The sequence below is a fragment of the Phascolarctos cinereus genome, unplaced genomic scaffold (genome assembly GCF_003287225.1).
Source record: "Phascolarctos cinereus isolate Bilbo 61053 unplaced genomic scaffold, phaCin_HiC Scaffold_8;HRSCAF=390, whole genome shotgun sequence".
Taxonomy (NCBI): domain Eukaryota; kingdom Metazoa; phylum Chordata; class Mammalia; order Diprotodontia; family Phascolarctidae; genus Phascolarctos; species Phascolarctos cinereus.
In genome coordinates, this window is record NW_027556291.1 from 60,301,462 (window position 1) to 60,319,750 (window position 18,289).

Below are 18,289 nucleotides of genomic sequence, written 5' to 3' on the forward strand. Positions count from 1 at the left end.
TCTTGGCTGTGTTACTGTGAGACCTTGTGAAGATCACTTAATCTTTCTGGGCCTTGGTTTCCCCATCTTTAAAATTGAAGGCATTGGACTGGATGCCCTGTAGTCTTCTCCAGCTCTGTCTAGTCTATGAATGAACTTCCTACATTTATTTTGGATTTTATGATCCTAAAACTGATACATGTAACTATTAAAATGAAGACAGACCAGGTTAGAGACTAATTTTTTTTTCCTTTTAAATCTGGAAAAGACATTAGCGAAATAGGTTTCATACATTGGAACGTTTAGCGATAAATCCATCTGCTCTTTTGAGGTCTACAGGCTTTATGAAGACCTGCTTTTTTCCATTTTGTTTTACATAAACAACTAATTCTAATTTGTTTTGCATGTCTATAGATATTTGTAATTTTTTTTCTTGCTTTCACAATGAGTGGGACAGAGGGCTGAGGGGGGGAAATTTGAAAATAACTAACTCTATAATAAAGACCATCTGTTATATGAAAGCAACTCTTTTCCCCAATGGGCAAATCACTTGTGACATTTAAACAACTTAGTCTGGACTCGGGATTTCCTAAGTGTTGGGTATTTCTGAGTAAGGACACTTTCTCTACCAAAGCAGTTTGGCACTTCTCTCTGCAACTTCTATTCCTAGAGAGCTGCTTGGCCCCTTAGAGGCCAATGACTTTCCCAGGGTCACACAGCCAGTGTTTAGCCAAAGCAGGATTGAACCCAGATTTTCCTGACTCTCTGGCCAGGGCTCTAACCACTAGTCCTTGCTGCCTCCTTTAAACAATTAAATAGCTTCAAAATTCAAGGAAAAAAACCTGTTAGGTTAGCAAAATGTCACCATATAAAACATAGAAGTCACTTCTCTTGCTGCAGATCGCTATGCGAATTTAGGAGCCACCTAGGACATTGTCAGCCTGTGCTGATATGAAAAGAGCCTTGAGGAAGTCACATTCTGGAGGAAAAGAGGGAGAGGAGAGGGAAGTCATTCAAAGGACCTGACTCTTTGAATACACACTGACTGTCATGCTTTAAAATAGGTTTTATTGCTGTCTTTTGTTTTTATAGCACTTTCATTTTTGGATATAACCCACCCCTTGACCTACCTAGCTGGACACAACTTTAAAACACTCTGCTCTCTTCCCTTTTGGCCAGTGAAAATGCAAAGTACTCAAATCTTTTGGGAAAGCCATGTGGCAGTACACAGTGGAAATTACAAAAACCTCTGACTCAATAATTCAGTTTTGGGAAATAGACCCTAAGAGTGTCATTGAAAAGGAAAGAAAGAGCACTACATCCTGAAATGCTTAAAATGGCATCATTTGTAATTTCAAAAAACTGGAAGTGACACATCCAACCACAGAAGAATACTTAAGATGAATCATGGTATGTGACTATAACAGCATACCACAATACAGTTAAATCAGCTAATAATTAAGATAAACAAACATGAAGAATATAGAGAAATGTGGAGAAAAAACCCTTTGTGAAACAGTACGAAGTGAAAACAGAAGAACCAGAGAAAAGAGTCTATATTAATGACAACCATGCAAAAGGAAAAGTGATGAGGAAGGGCAAAGTTGATGAATACTTGTAGTAACTACAAAATGGAGACATTTATGCATTCAAACTCTTTTATTCAAATATATCTAGTTTCACAAACAGTTTGGTTCTACTGGTTTTTAATATTAACTTTATAATTCATTAAAAATCACAATCTGAATATCACTTCACAAATACATTTCCAGAACATCTGAGTAGTTATGAAAACCCAGCCAGTAAAAATCAACAGTGTTTCAACTGTCCTGACTTAGATGGATCCTAAGTTGAGGCTACTTTCACATTTACTGAAAGAAGGTGAGTGTTTGTATATTATTTACCCTGTACAACCCTATGTGATGCTAAGCTAATGAGAGGGCCCATGAGACACAAAGAATTCCATCTTTGTGATGGATCAGGTTTATACTGTTTGTTATTTTGGGGTAGTTACCCTTTTAACAAAGCAGTAAGCACTCAGCATTTCAGTTACAGAGTATTTAAAAGGCATGTTAAGCCAAACACAATTCCACTGCTTTTAAGAGCAACCATGAAAGTTGCTTCTAGGAATTTAAACCATTTTTAAAGATATATCAGCTCTGGCGTACCCTGGGTTTACAGCACTTCTGAAATGAAGTGGACAACAGGAAAACATGAATGAATTTCAAACATTTTAAAGAAAGAATACTGGACCATTTGGGCCAGAGACAAGAGAGTCCCATTTTTGGCCAGGCCTAATTAGACCAATCCTGGAAAACGGAAGCAGTCACTTGCAATCTTCCACACGGTGCTGTCTGGCATGACTTGGGCAGTCAACAGGAAATTCTGGTTGAAATATCGCTGTTTGTTCCCATCAAATTTCACTGTTCCACAGGTCACCACGAGGACGGTTGTTTGGCTCTGAGTGCATGCTCTACACACAGAAGAGGGAGAGAATGGCAACACCATAAAAGTTAGATACACTAAGACCCAAATAGTGTCTCCTCTTTCCAATCCCAATTCCTAAGGCACAGGTTGGCTCTCATGTCATTCGCCAGCCCAAATGCCACCTGCTGCCTCCTTATTGCCCCTAGGGCAAAGCACAGGTTCTTCAGGTTGGCATATAAAGTCCTTCACCATCTGGCTCCAAACTCCCTTTGGAGATGTTTCTATAGGAGTCCCCTTAAAACCCTCTCCTATTTGCTGTTCTGTAAACCCACATCCTACTTCCCCATCTCTGTCTTCATACAGGTGGTATCTTTCCTATCTTCCTTCCCTCTCCAAAAAGTAATAATACTATTTCTGGAATATCCTCCCATCCTTACCACCTCTGCCTCAATATTTCTTTTCATTCAACTTTCAGATCACGTACCACACAAGACCTTCCCTGATTTCCCCCATTGGTGGTACTCTTTCCCTACTCCAATTATCTCGGGTCTTATAACATGCTCTCTTCCCCCACTGGAATTTAAGCTCCTCAGGGACAAAAATGAACTCTTCTCCCCCTCCCTTACCCTCTTCTTCCTTCCTTCCGTCTCTCCATAGGGCCAAGCACTATTCCCTGCACCCAGTAGAAATGTTTCTTAAATTGACCTTGCCATCTACTCTAACTAGAAAATCTCCAGTGTCACCATAGATGATATATAGATATCCTGCCTGTACTATGTGACCCACAAAGTCAGAAAGCTAAAAGCCACAGGTGCATTTCAAAGACATATCAAAGCTCCATTCCTTCTAGATGGATGACTGAATATGTAAAGTCGAAGGCTGCATTTCACAAAGCTGTTTTTGCCGGGGAACTCAAGTCACCCAGAAATAGTACCAGAAAAAGAAAAGACAGACTTCTGGCCCACCTAGAAGGGAAAGAGATCGTGAAATAGTAACTGTTACACTTTGAGTCTAGGCCTAAATTACTTTTTTAAGCATTAAAGGACTCTAAGAAATCTGAATACATTATTCAGCAATTCTGGGTAACTCTCAACTAGACTTTTCAGGGCAACTCTCAACTAGACTTTTCAGGGCACAGCAGGCAAGTATGTGCTTGAGAATTTCTCTAGTTCCTTCCTCTGCACCCCAAAGTCCCATTTAACCCTGACATTTCACTGTAAGCCCATGAATCACCACAAACAGGAAACTATTCCAGGATACAGAGAGAAAAGCCTTTCGAATGGAAGCTTACAGGCCAAATACTTGACTACTGAATGACTCTAAAGTTTACTTCCCTCCTAAAGTATCTCTCCTTTCATGAGCTTCTGTGATTTGCTTCAGTTCAGAAAATGAGTTAAGGGGCAGAGATTAAGACTCAAGGAGATCTCTGGGCCTCTAGAGCAGTGCCCTTCAGGCCTCTATTTTCTCATTTGCCAAATGATGGAGCTGAACTAGAAGGTCCTTTTCCAGGTTTTAAGATTTCTGAGTTGGTTTTAAGGTGATTGACTAGTAATCAAATACAAAATTCTTCAACAACCTACTTTGAATAATTAAAGTCTAATATTACTGTTTAAGAACACAATGTTTATTGCATGAGAAAACTCCTGATCTTACCATGAACAGGTTGGCAGTCTACCACATTGATCTGAAACTCGCTGGAAGGCAACGTCTCAAAAAATTCACTCAAAGCATTTAGTCCAGATATGGCATTTCCATTCCAAACTAAAGTAGCTGTATCAAGGTACAATCTAGTCAGTACCTAAAGAAAAGATAGAGATTTCTGTTTTTTGTAATTTTTTTTCTAACACCAAATCCACTTGTCTTCTACCTTTAATTAATATTCATTTTCCCAACCCCATGCTATCAATTCTACTGGAATATATACTCCATTCAGCCTTTAGCTAAAGTGACTAATGAAAAAAGGGCACAGACTTTTAAAGAAAAGAACCTATGTAAATCAGGTATAGGAAAGGTTGGGGATTGTAACTGTATAGTGTCAATCCAACTGGGCTGCGAATCAAATACCTTTCTAATGTAACCAGATATGGCTTGTAATATGGGGGGGAAATAACAGCTAGCATTTACATAGGCTTTAAGGTCTGCAAAGTGCTTTCCAGGCATTATCCCATTTTATCCTCAAAACCCTGGGATGCAGATACTTTTTACAGTTGAGGAAACTAAAGCAAGCAGAGGTTAAGTGACTTCCCCAGGGTCACACAGCTAATAAGTGTGAGTCTAGATTGGACCTCAGGTCTTTCTGACTCTGGGTCCAGAAGGAAGAAAGGAGGAAGGGAAGGAAGGAGGGAGGAAGGAACAAAGGAAGGAAAGAAAATCAGGTAGCATTAGATCAAATGTCACATCTATTACCTGGTGGACTCTCACTAGCATTATCCTATTTTGGCACTCTGAATTTGAAGTCACAGGACCTGGGTTTAAATCCTGCCTGTTATGTACTCCTTGTGCCACACTCAGTTGACATTTCTGAGATTGCTTCCTTATTTGTAAAATGAGGGGATTAGGCTAGAAAGCTTCAAAGGCTGAGTGAAACTCTAAATCCATGGCTAAGGGATAGAAAACAGCAAATATTAAAGAAACAGAAATATCCACTCACTTATGCAAAGCAGCGAGGAGGCTGTGAGTAAAGCCAAATGGATCTCAGTTGTTTTAAGTGCCTATAATACTCACCCTTCTTCTTTTATCTATGGTCTCATAGTAAATATTGACAAACTCTTCAGCAGCCCTACAAGCCTGATCCGCATTGGTTTTAAAATCCTAAAAGAAAAATTTAGCATATACACTTATCAAAGTTAGGCCAAGTTCATCTCATCTCCACAAAGGGAGTGTAACTTAAGCTTTAGACACTTAGATGATCTCTGAGGTTGAATTTGAAAAAGTCACTTCCCCTCTCTAGGCCTCAGTTTCCCCTTTTGTAAACTGAGGGGGTCAGATTCGACTGCCTCTGAGGCTCCTCCCAGTCCCGTGGCCTCAGTTTCCCCTTGGATGGCCTCTGAGGTGATCCTAAGGCTCCGGAAGTGTGGTGTGTACAGACATCCCTGCGCCTCTTTGGGCTCGTACAACTCCCAACACCACGCCCACGTCCACACCCACCCACGTGTGGGGACCGTGTTTTCAGCGCGAAATTGAACACCACCGAGCGTACGCTGTGGTGGCGGCGGCCACACCCCCACTCCCGGCCCGAGACCCCTCATCTGCCTACAGGTTCAGTGAGTGTCCCTCCACCTCGGCCCCGGCCCCGCCTCGCCCCCGCCCCCGGCCCCGCCCGCCCGCGGAGTCTGCCTCCTCCTCAGCGGTCAGAGGCCCATGCGGCCTGCCCGGAGAGGCCCCGGTCTGAGAAGCAGCGACGACGCTAGCGGCGGGAGGAGGGGGCCCGGGAGAGCAGGCGGAAAGGTGTCCCCACCGCGCCTCAGGCCCCGCCCCGGGACCAGCGGGACAGGCGGGCAGGTGGCACCTCCCTCGCCACCTCCCTACCTACCACCCCAACGCCGCGCCGGGGCCTACCACAGACATTGCCATTGCCGTTTACTATCTAGAAAGCAGCTTTGACGGATCGGGGCTTGAAAGGAGGTATGAATGCTGCGGACGGCAGAGGGAAGCTCTGCACACAGGTAAAGTTGAAGTCTCCCGGAAGCTCTTCCGGCTTTCACCGGCTCGCCCCGCCTCCTCCAACTCTTACTCTGGGTGCAGTCACTCCCGTTCCGCCTCTTTTTAACGTAACAGTTTTCCCGCTGATGATTGGCTACCTGAGTTGTCAGACACTGTCCAATGGGCGTGAGACAGGGACAGCGTCCAATGAAAGGCGAGAGATGTGACTCCTGGGCGGAGCATGTCTGAGGCGTATCATAGAAGGAAAAGACCAATCAAAGGGACGGAGCGGTAACCCGGCAACCGCGTGGTGGGCGGGCTGAGAACATCTGTATCTATTAACCAGAGAGCATTTGCCGATAAATCAAGAATATTGCTAAAATGAATGGATTCTCTGTTTTCGGATTGAGAATCTAAGAGTCTGGGGAAGGCGAGTCCTAGCCTGAGATTCTGGAATCCCTATTTTACTGAAAAAAGTGATGCGATTAGCCGAGAGCTGCCTCTGCTCGCCTCACCTCCCCCCCAGCCCACATCACCCTCTCGCCCTCCCTCACTGTCTCCTCCTTCACCCCATGGACTGATCATTCTCCTTGCCAAGGCCAACCCTTCTACATGCACAAGTGACCCCATGCCATCCCATCTTCTCCTGCAGATTGATCTTTAATCTCTCCCTGTCTACTGCCTGCAAATATGTCCATGTCTCCCCCATCCTCAAAAAAAAACTTCTCACTCCGTCCTTCCATCCCTACTAACTAAGCATCCTATATCTCTCCTGCTTTTCATGGCTAAACTCCACGAGAAGGCTGTCTATAATCAATGCCTCCACCTCCTTTCCTCTCACTCACTTCTTAGCTCTGCAATCTGACTTGCCTTCTCACCACTTGATTAAAACTACTCTCCAAAATTACCAGTGATTTTCTTGTTGATGGATCGAAAGGCCTTTCTGCCAGTCCTCACTTTTCTTAACCTCTCTGCAGCCTTTGACACTATTGATCCATCCTTCTGGATACTCTCTTCTCCAGGAGTTTTCTTGCCACTGCTTTCCTGGTTCTCCCCCTACCTTTCTGACCACTCTTTGTCAGTCTTCTTTGCTGGATCACTCTACGTATCCCACCAGCTAACTGTGGGTATAAACCCAAGGCTTTGTCCTGGGCCTTCTCTTTTCTCTCTACGCTCTCTAGGTAACCTCATTAGCTTCTATGAGTTTAATGATCATCTCTAAGCAGATGATTCCTAGATGTATGCCTCCAATTCCAGTCTCTTTCCTTAACTCCAGTCCCTCCTTACCAACTTGACACACGTTATCTTCCGTGATGAATGAATGAAATAAAGAAACAGTCTCTGTCCTCTGAGGAGTTAACATTCTAATAGGGAGACACTCCACATTTAGGGGAGCAGTAACCAGAGAGGGGCGTTTTATTCTGTGGAGGTAGAAAATGGGGGAGGGTGGTAGGCACATCATAAGATCACAATGTCCTAGATCTGTAGACAGAAGGGACTTCACTGGCTTTTGAATCTGACCCCATCATTTTACAGAGAAGTAAACTAAGGCACAGGAAAAGTGAAAAGACTTGCCCAAAATCACACACAGGTGGTAAGTGACAGAGACAAGATTTGAACCTAGTAAAATTTCCACAGTGACATGGCCAGGATGGGTGGTCTGGTGTTTAATGCCAGTCAGTCACTGGTTAAGGGCAGTGGTGTGCTGAAGGTGGAGAGCTGGTTATTAAATTTTCTCTGGGAGCACTTACACCTTGGAAATCAGCAAATGCTACCAATCTGGGCTTGATTTGTTTTGCTGATTGTCTAGATTTATGAAAGTGATAGAGACAATCAGGTTAACTTAAAAAGTATATCATGGACACTTTTTTTTTCTTCAGAGAGCTGGTTAGTAAATATGTGCCAATACGCCCTGGCTAAATGGAATCATTTACACATACTCAACCACCAAGGCAGCTAGGTAGCAAAGTAGACTGGGCCTGGAGTCAGGAAGATTCTTCTTTCTGAGTTCAAATGTGGGCTCAGACATTTACTAACTGTGTGACCTTGGAAAAGTCACTTCACCCTGTTTGCCTCAGTTTCCTCATATGTAAAATAAAGTAGAGAAGGAAATGGAAAACCACTCCAGTATCTTTGCCAAGCAAACCCAAAATGGAGTCATGGAGAGTCAGACATGATTGAAAAATGACTTGTCAACAGGACTGGAACCGGCCTCTAACCTGTGGATGGCCGAAGCCAAACAAAACAGGCCAAAGGCAAGTGTGTTGGGAATCAAGTACCAGTTTAACTAATTTCAGAGTGAGAAAAAGGCTTGCAATCGAAGACCCCTAAGTAGGAGGACGTAACTTGCTAGGGGAGAGGAAGGGCTTATATACATGAAAACCACAAGGGGTTGGACCACAACACAATCATTCTTAGGTCTTGAGTAGAGTTCCTATGGTTGGCATTTCCTGGGACAATACAGGTGTTCTTTGGTCCCATGGAACAGTCTTTAAGTTGAGTAAGGGTCATTGAGCCTTGTGATTGTTCAGTGGGGTACAGAACCAGAGTTAGCATGGCAGGAACAGAAGTGCAGTATCTGGTTCAGTTCCCTTGGCAGTTACATAAGCACAGGTGTCAGGAGATGATTGATTGCTTTCTGCTACAGCACTTTGGCTCTCAGGTCCCTGGGAAATAGGGGGAGGGAGCTCTGACAAATCTAAACAGTTATTGGTTAATATGAAAATCCCTCAATGAATACCTGGCAATATACTTCACCAGAGGATGAGATTATCCAGAATGCAAAGGATTATTGTTAGGCCAAGCTCAGGGCACACACAGCCTGCCTTCTGGGCCTTAGCTCTAGGAAACAGGGTGTCTCCAAATATCTTGACAGACTGAACAACAAAACAACTCAGCCCCCAATCAAATGAGTCAGGCCCTGGGACTGGAGATCCAAAGTTGAGTGAATTCACTTCCTCAGGGTCTGGGCCCTAGATTCTAGAACATCCTCAGAACAATCACCCCCTGAGAAGTCAGATTATTATGCCCATTCACAAATGAAGCTATTCTAGTTCAGAAATATGAAATACCTTGCCCAAGGGTATATAATCAGTAAGTAGCCAAATTGTCTGACTCCGAGTACAATCACTTTGTTGCACAGAAACCTTCAATAGGTCCCTGTCACTTCTAGTGTAAAACACAAACTCCTCAGTCTGGCATTCAGTTCCCTAACCCTGTTGCCTCCTGCAAAAAAAGAAAAAAATTGTGGCACCACCCCACCTTTCCAGCTCTATATTATACTGTTCTACTCACTCTGCACACTTTACCCTGAGCCCCATCACACCATTTGGAAATTGTTCAGGTGAAATATATGAACAAACTGTTAAGGACTTGGTCAACTGTTGAGGGAACTGCCATTCTTCCCTTTTTTTTTTTTTGCAAGGCAGTTGGGGTTAAGTGACTTGCCTAGAGTCACACAGTATTAAATGATAAAGTGTCTGAGGCCAGATTTGAACTCAGGTCTTCCTGACTCAAGAGCCAGTGCTCTATTCATCGCACCACCTAGCTGCCCCCCATTTTTCCTTTGAGGTAACAAAGTTTACCACCTGGCCTCTTCCTGGTTGCAAGGGACCCTTCCACTCTGCAAAAGATAGGGACAGCCATCAAATTGAAAGTCTAGCCTCTTCCTAAATGTAGGAGAGGGAAAGAGAGACATCACTCCATCCTACTTCCTCTGCCAGTCTCTGGGCCTGGTCTGGCCTGCCTTTAGAAAACCATTCCATCAACTCTTCTGAGTTGCCAAAGTAGAGGCCTTTCCCCTGAGGCCATATGACTAGAGATGTTGATAAGCTACGTGAACTCATTTCTCAGTAATTAACAGACTCCCACCTGGTCATACCCTCCCCATCCCAGTGATTCTAAACTCCCAGCTGTCATTATTCAAACCCAAGTCTCCATCTCCCAACACCCACTCCCTGTATTTCCATCCCCCTATAATGCAACCCCGACAATGTCCCATTCTAGAGTTATCCAACCCTTCCACTGTGCCCTGTAGAATGCTTATTTCTTAAGTAACAGACTTGCTTTTATCTTAAATCTCTTCTTTTTCCACTCTTTCCATTGCTGAGACCTGGCTCCCTCCTGAGCTAGCCTCCCTGGCTACCCTTTTCAGCACTGGTTGCACATTTTTCCTAATTCCCCTTAATTTACTGGTTGAGGTGTGGGAGTTGGAATATTCCCTTTTCCCCATTGCTATTTCCAGGTTCTCCCACTACTGTCATCACTCAGTAACGTCTCCTCCTTTGAGGTTCCCTCAATCCATATCTACCGCCCAAACAAAATTCCGGTAGCTGTTGTTTATAAGGCACTACTCCCCTTCTTTCTTCAATGAGTTTAGTGCCTGGCTCACAATCTTTCTCTCATCTCCAACCCCTGCCTTCAGGGATCTTCAACATGCAAATTGATACCTTCCAAACACCCTAACCTCTCAATTCCTCACCTCATTCATTTCCCATGATCTACGCCTCCACCTCACCACAGCTACACACAGAGACTGTCATGCTCTTGATTCTAACATCACCCACAAATGCATCATGTCTATGTTCCTGGATTCTGAAATTCCCTTATCTGATCACAATCTGTAGTCATTCTACCTTTCCTTCCGTCTTGCTCTTAATCACCATCTTGATGATCCTTGATGAGCATCCTTGATGCTCTTTACCTTAGATTTCCATGACATCATTCCATTCTAATTCTACTACTATCTATCTCTTCTTCTCTGTCTCCTCTGGTGGATATTCATACAGCAAAACTTGTTCATTATCCCTACTACGGTCTCCAATCCCTTTACCCCTCAGTTCTTTCCCAGGCCAGCACCCTTGCATGGGCTATACTTTTATCTCTTCCCTATCTTGACCCTTTGGTGAACCAGGTCAACTCTATACTGTCCTTATTCTATTGAAGATTTTGCCCTTCCAAGTCTCCGCCTTGAATCACTCCCACCATCCATCACCTTTACTGCTTCGAATTTGTTGCTGAATGAACCTAGAAAAAAAAAACCTATAAAACTATGCTGAATGGGTAAACTTCAAATTTATTTTATGTAATTTTAATTGTGCCTTTGCTAGAGCAAGATAATCCTTTTATACCTCCCTAATTGACTTGCTACACCGTTCATCACATCATCTTTCCCAAACCTTTTCATCCCTCCTCAAATCTCCCATAGCTACCCATCTCCATACTCTCAGCTGAGAACCTTGCCTCAAGTTTCACTGAAAAAATTTGAGATCATTCACTAAGAACTCCCTGTTCTCTCTTCCTCTTCATTTTACATCACTTGAAAGCCTTCTGCCACCATCTCCAACTCCACCGGCTTCCTATGAAGAAGTGGTCCTTCTCCTTGCTGAGGCAAACACCTTTGCGTGCACAAGTGATCCCATTCCATCTCAACTTCTCCAGCAGATCACTCCCTCTCAATCATTCCCACTCTCTCACTTATCTTCAGTTTCTTCTATCTGTTGCCTGCTTCACTACTGCCTATAGACATGCTCATATCTTCCCATTCTCAAAAAGCCCTCATTTGATCCCATCTATCTCCACTAGCTACCATCCCATATCTCTTCTCCCTTTTTTGGCTAAGCTCCTTGAGAATGCCTTCTGTAGCAGACCCCCACTTCCTTTCCTCTCACTCTTTTAATTCTCTACAATCTGTTTTCTGTCTTCATCATTCAACTAAAACTGCTGTCTCCAAATTTACTAATGATTTCTTAATTGCCAAATCCAATGGCTTTTTCTTAATCCTCACTCTTGTTGGACATCTTAAACTGGGTGCCCTGTAGACATCTGAAACTAAACATGTCCAAAACTGAACTCATTGTCTTTTCCCCAAAATGTTCCCCTCCTCCTAACTTCCCTATTATTTTTGAGGGTACCATTATTCTCCCAGTCACCCAGGTTCACAATCTAGATGTCAGCCATGACTCCTCATACTCTCTTTCCCCACACCCCATATACAATTTGTTGCCAAATACTGTTTATTTTACCATATAAATATCTCTAATATAGGCTACCTTCTCTCGTCTGATACTGCCACCCCTCTGGTGCAGGCTGTCATCATCTCATATCTGAACTATTACAACAATCTACCAGTTGGTCTTCCTGCTTTAAGTCTTTCCCTACTCCAATCCATCCTCCAATGATCACGTCACTTCCCCTTTTCAGAACATACCAGTGGTTCCTTATCACCAACAGGATCTAATATAAAATATATAAATATATAAAATCCTCTGTTTGGTGTTCAAAGCCCTTCATAACCTGGCACCCTCAGACATTGCAATCAATCAGTCAATCAATAAATATTTTTGAAGTTCCTACTATGTGCTGGGCATTGTGCTAAGTGCTAGGAATACAAAAGGAGGCAAAATACAGTCACCACCCCTCAAGATGCTCTCAGTCTATTTATAAACATTATAAACACTCAAAACAGTGTATTTTAGAGACCAAGGAGTAATTCAGTTCCATTATTCAGCTTTCTGATAGCTACATACTATTATCAGACCACATGAGTGTTACTGAGCTAACATTAGATTACAGTATTTGGATATATATTAAGGATATTATTTTTCCCTCCCTAAAATAAAGCCAAAGTAAACTACAATGATTACTTGTTGTTTGTCCTTCGTTCTTAAAGAGGACCATGACATCAGGGAGGTGATGTCGTGAGGTGCAAGTGCATTGGATTTAAGTGAGGGAGGGCTGTGCGAAATCGCCAGCCTCACTTTCTCCTCTAGAGCCATGTGAGGCCAGTGGCCAGATATAGATCAAGATGACTGAAGGTGGCCCAGGATGCAGTGGGAGACCCTGGCCTTTTTAAGCTCAGAAAGACTGGATTACTAGTTCTTGCTTGAATGTCTAAGGTATTGATTATACTTAGAAGGGAAAAGAATCCTAAACTTCCCCTTAAACAGAATATTCTTGCCATACATATTTTTTTAAGTGATTTAACAAAAACGAAGATAACATATCTGAAAATATAAATCAGAGGGAATCATGACATCAAATATTTCCTCAACACTTTCTACAAAATAGCTTATTTAGACTGGTCTAGGAAACACACTAGAGTTCCATGTGTTGGAATGCTTTAGTCCACTTATTCCATGCGCGATGTGTCATCATCTCCTTCAAGAGGGGGCATTTCCTCAGTTATAGCTGCATTGGTTTCTTCAGTAGTTGAATCATTTTCATCAATTGCAAGACCAAGTTTGATCATCCCGTAGATCCGATTGGCATGTGTCTGGGGATCTTCCAAACTGAATCCAGAAGACAGCAGTGCAGTTTCATACCATGAGATAACCAGATCTTTCACTGATTTATCATTCTTGTCAGCCTCTGCCTTTTACCACAGAGTTTCAATAATGGAATGGTTGAGGTTTAACTCCAAGTGTTTCTTTGCTACTGTGTAACTCATTGTTAAGTTGTCTCTCAGTGCCTGAGCCTTCATTATTCTTTCCATGTTTGCTATCCAGCCATACGTGCTTGTGACAGTGCAGCGTGGAGAAGTGACCAATTAGTTTGATACAACTACCTTTTCAACTTTCTTTTCTAGGCTATCTTTCATAATTTTGCAAAGGTTTTCAAACTTTGCCTTTTTTTCTTCTGTTTCTTTTTTTCATCTTCATCTTCCGAGAGTTCCAAACAGTCTTTGGTTATAGACACTAAAGTCTTACCCTCAAATTCCTTTAGTTGCTGCACACAATACTCAGTGATAGGTTCAATCATATATATTACTTCTAAACCATGCTTCCAAAGATGCTCAATGAAAGCTGAATTATCCACTTGGTCCTTGCTTTCACCAGTAATATAATAGATGTGTTTCTGGTTCTCTTTCTCCTCATGCAATAGTCCTTAAGAGAAACCATCTTATCACCAGAAGCAGAAGTATAGTACGTCAGCAATTCTGAAAGTTTCTTTTGGTTCTGGGAGTCTTCATGTATTCCAAACTTAATGTTTTTAGAAAACTGCTCATAAAACTTTTTGTAATTCTCTTTATCCTCTGACAGTTCAGTGAAGAGTTCCAAGCAATTTTTGACCAAATTCTTCCTAATTGCTTTCAGAATCTTGCTTTGTTGCAGCATTTCATGTGAAATATTTAGAGGAAGATCTTCAGCATCCACTGTACCTCTGGTGAAATCCAGATATTCAGGGATCGCTCTTCACGATTGACCATGATGAAAACCCTGCACGCTTACAATTTGATGTCATTCTTTTCCTTTCTATTTTCAAACAGTTCAAAGAGGGGCGTGTCTTGGAACAAAAAGAAGGGCTCAGAATTCCAACTGTCCTTCCACTGAGAAGTGTTTCATGGCTAAATGATCTTCCCAGTCATTTGTCAAGCTCTTACAGAATTTGCCATATTCTTCATTAGTAATATCAGATTTCTGGTCCAAATTGGCTTTGTTTTGTTAAGCTCTTCTTGATCAATATATTTTCCCCTAATCTTCTTTTTCTTCTCGTCACCATCTTTCTTTCCTTCTTCAATCCATCCTCCACACAGCTGCCAAAAGCATTTTCTTCTTCATTGGCGCCAACATCTTCTATCTCTGGCTTGTCCTCAGACTCCTTTTCTTCTTTTTCCTTCTCCTGTTTCTCTTCTTTTTCCTCTATTTCATCATCACTTACTTCTTTATCCTGTTTTTTTCCCCCACAAAAAGTGTAATTGGTTAGCCATTAAATTGAGAGTGCTTCTTCACAATTTCCTTTATTCTTCTTTCCTCCAAGTACTCAGTTTGGTCCTCTTTCAGATGCAGAATTATCTTTGTTTCATGACCCATAGGTTCACCTACATCAGTCCTAATGGTGAATGACCCTCTTGCTGAAGACTCCTAGGCATACCATTCATCATCATTATGTTTAGTGATCACGGTCACCTTCTCAGCAACAAGAAAAGCAGAATAAAAACCAACACCGTACTGACCAATCATAGGGATATTTACACGAGCCTGTAATGCTTCCATAAAAGCTTTGGTTCCAGACTTTGCATAGTGTAGAGATCTTTCTGAGAGGGCTAATTTCAAATTCATCTGATGCCCTGCTACAATATTGTACAGGGTTGTTGATTAAATCAGCTTTGGTCATTCCAATACTAGTATCCACAGTGGTAAGGGTACAGTTATCTTTGTTTGCAATGATGCTAATGTTCATCTCTTTTCCAGAGTCTAATTTACATGGATCTGTCAGACTATCATATTTGCTTTTGTCCAGGGCATCAGATGAATTTGAAATTAGCCCTCTCAGAAAGATCTCTTTATTAGAGTAGAATGTATTAATGATCAAAGACATCAACTGAGCAATTTCTGCCTGAAAGGCAAAAGTCTCCACTTCCTTCTCCTCCATTGGCTGGTCCTGGATCTGCATTTCCTCAGGCATCTTGGCAGAGAGAACAAGAGCCTGAAAGGTTCAGCTAACAGCAAGATGAAAGAAGAGCAAACTGGCCAGTCTAAGTCTTTTTATATCTTACTCCCCATCACATACATTGTAATTTGGTGACACTGGCCTCCTGTTATTCCTTGAGCAAGACACTCCACCTCTAGACTCCAAGTATTTTCATTGGCTGTCTCACACACCTTGAACTTTCTCTTTCTTCATCCCCATCTTCTGAATTCCCTGGCTTCCTTCAAGTTCCACAGAAAATTTTACTTTCTACATGAAGCCTTTCCTGGTCCTCCTTAATTCCAGTGTCTTCCCTCTTTTAGGTATTTCCATTTTATCTTGTATGTATGCTGTTTGTACACCATTGTTTGCATATTGTCTTCGTCATTAGAATGTGAGCTCCTTGAAAGCAGGGATTGTCTTTTACCTTTCTTTGTGTCCCCAGCCCTTAGCACAGGGCCCGGCACACAGGCAGGGTTTAATAAATGCTTATTGACTGACTGACTGGCCTTGGTGTCATTCCTGACTCCTCACTCCCTCACCATATATGTATCTAACCAGTTGCCAAGTCTTGTCAATTCCACTTCCCCTATACACAGTCTCTCTCATAACTGTCCTCTTCTCTCTGTCATGCAGCTCTTGCCCTAATTTAGGCTTTCATCACTTCTCACCTGGAATTTTTTTTTTTTGGCTAGGCAATGTAGTTAAGTGACTTGCCCAGAGTCACACAACTAGTAAGTTTTATGTGTCTGAGGCCTGATTTGAACTCAGGTCCTCCTGAATCCAGGGCCGGAGCTCTATCCACTGTGCCACCTAGCTGCCCCTCACCTGGAATTTTTCAATAGCCTCTCAAATGATCCTCCTGTCTTAAGTGTCCTACCTTCTTCAATCCATCCTCCACACAGCTGCCAAAGTTATTTTCCTAAAGCACATCTCACTTCCCTGTTTAATAAACTCCAGTGGCTCCCTATTATCTCTTGGAGCAAACGTAAACTTCTATTTGGCATTAAGTCCTTCACGATCTGGCCTCAAATGATCATTTCAGACTTATCATACACTTCCTTCTCCCCTCATTCTACAGGCCAGCCAAACTAGCCTCCTTACTGTTCCTCACATACGTGAAGTTCCTGTGGACAAATACCTTAGACAAGTCCCTTAAGCTGTCTGGACCACAGTTTCCTCACGGTAAAAAGAGGGTATTGAACAAGAACCTCTGAGGTCCCTTCCAATACTCAATCAATTATCCTAGAAGTCCGTGATCCATCTCTGCCCTTGTACCAGATGTCTACCATGTGTGTAATATACTTCCTCCTTACTTCCACTTTTTTGAACAATTGGTTTCCTCACCCTTCAGCTCAAGCAACACCTACATAAAGTCTTTCCTGATTCCTCCATCTTTTAGTATCTCTCCCTAAAATAATCCCTTTGGATATACATAGTTGTCTCCCCCTTCTTGACAACAAGGACTGTTTAATTTTAGCCTTTGCATCCTCAGCCCCTAGCTTAGTGCCTGACACATTAGTAGTTACTTAATAAGTGCTTATTGATTGATTGATTGATTGAACTTCTTCTTACATGTAGCAATTAGGGCTTATGTAGATCTAAACAAATTTTCTATGCTACATGCAGAGAGGGTAATGTAGAAGGCTTAGGATAATTTTATTTTTTATGTAAATAGTATTTTATCTTTTCCAATTACATGTAAACATAATTTTCAACATTCATTTTTATAAGATTTTGAGTTCTAAATTTTTCTCCTTCTCTCCCTAAGACATCAAGCAATCTGTCATAGGTTATACACATGTGATCATGTAAAACATATTTCCACATTAGTTATGTTGTAAAAGAAGAAAGAGAACAAAAGGAAAAAACGTAAGAAAAGAAAGTGAAAATAGTAATGCTTCGATTTTCATTCAGACCCCATTAGTTCTTTCTCTGATTGTGGATAGCATTTTCCATTATGACTCTTTTGGAATTGTCTTAGATCATTGTATTGCTGAGAAGAACTAAGTCATTCACAGTTGATCATTGTACAGTGTTGCTGTTACCATGTACAACGTTCTCCTGGTTCTGCTCACTTCACTCAGCATCAGTTCATATAAGTCTTTCCAGGTTTTTCTGAAATTTGCCTGCTCATCATTTCTTACACACAATAGTATTTCATTATACTCATATACCACAACTCGTTCAGCCATTCCCAAATTGATGGGCATCCCCTCAATTTCCAAATTCTTTGCTACCAAAAAGAGCTGCTATGAATATTCCTGTACATGTAGGTCTTTTTCTCTTTTTTTATAAGGATCATTTTATATCAAAAGAATGATGTTCACTAGAAACCCATTATGGTCCCATTTACAAATTGGAATTTTTAACTGTGAAGTGGTCCATCGTTAAGAAGATCAGAAATCGTGTGTATGGAACTCAATTTCAAGTATAGGCTAACAGTGACCCACTGATTTACATTTTCACCAGGTCCAAGTTGGAGGCTACCTGTCAGAGCTGGATAGCAATATGAGATACGTGTCCAAAAGATAACATAACCCCAATGCTTTGGTTATAGAATAAAAGAGGTGAAGGCAGGGATGCACTGGTGCCAGCCCATATCAGCTCAGAGATGATTGTAATATTTATCATCAAAGATGATAAATTTTTAATGTGAAAATTTATACCTCAGAAATCAGCAAAAACTACAAAACAGGGCTTGATTTATTGTTTTGTCGGTTGTATAGACTTAAGAAAGTGATGGAGAAAGTGTCAATAATGTAAATTAAGCTTAAAAATTTATCATGCATTTTCAGAGAGCCAACTGTTAAACATTTAACAGCACATCATT

The 18,289-nt window shown here is 41.8% G+C and overlaps 1 protein-coding gene and 2 pseudogenes across 2 annotated transcripts in view; 1 reads left to right on the forward strand and 2 right to left on the reverse strand.

The window, feature by feature from the left end:
* Window positions 1-1,619: 1,619 nt before the first annotated feature.
* Window positions 1,620-6,053, reverse strand: LOC110194767 (NTF2-related export protein 2-like; annotated as a pseudogene). The gene is made up of 5 exons (XR_013483734.1): window positions 5,965-6,053; window positions 5,131-5,217; window positions 4,060-4,204; window positions 3,033-3,035; window positions 1,620-2,450 (listed from the first exon to the last, which is right to left on the reverse strand). The product of XR_013483734.1 is annotated as an NTF2-related export protein 2-like (transcript).
* RNF128 (ring finger protein 128) overlaps window positions 5,999-18,289 on the forward strand; it is a 191,340-nt gene continuing 179,049 nt past the window's right edge. The window contains exon 1 of the mRNA XM_078148064.1: window positions 5,999-6,071. Coding sequence (XP_078004190.1) covers window positions 6,033-6,071 — 39 coding nt within the window. The 5' untranslated portion in view covers window positions 5,999-6,032. The remainder of the gene's footprint in view (window positions 6,072-18,289) is intronic.
* LOC110194766 (heat shock protein HSP 90-alpha-like) lies at window positions 13,169-15,678 on the reverse strand (annotated as a pseudogene).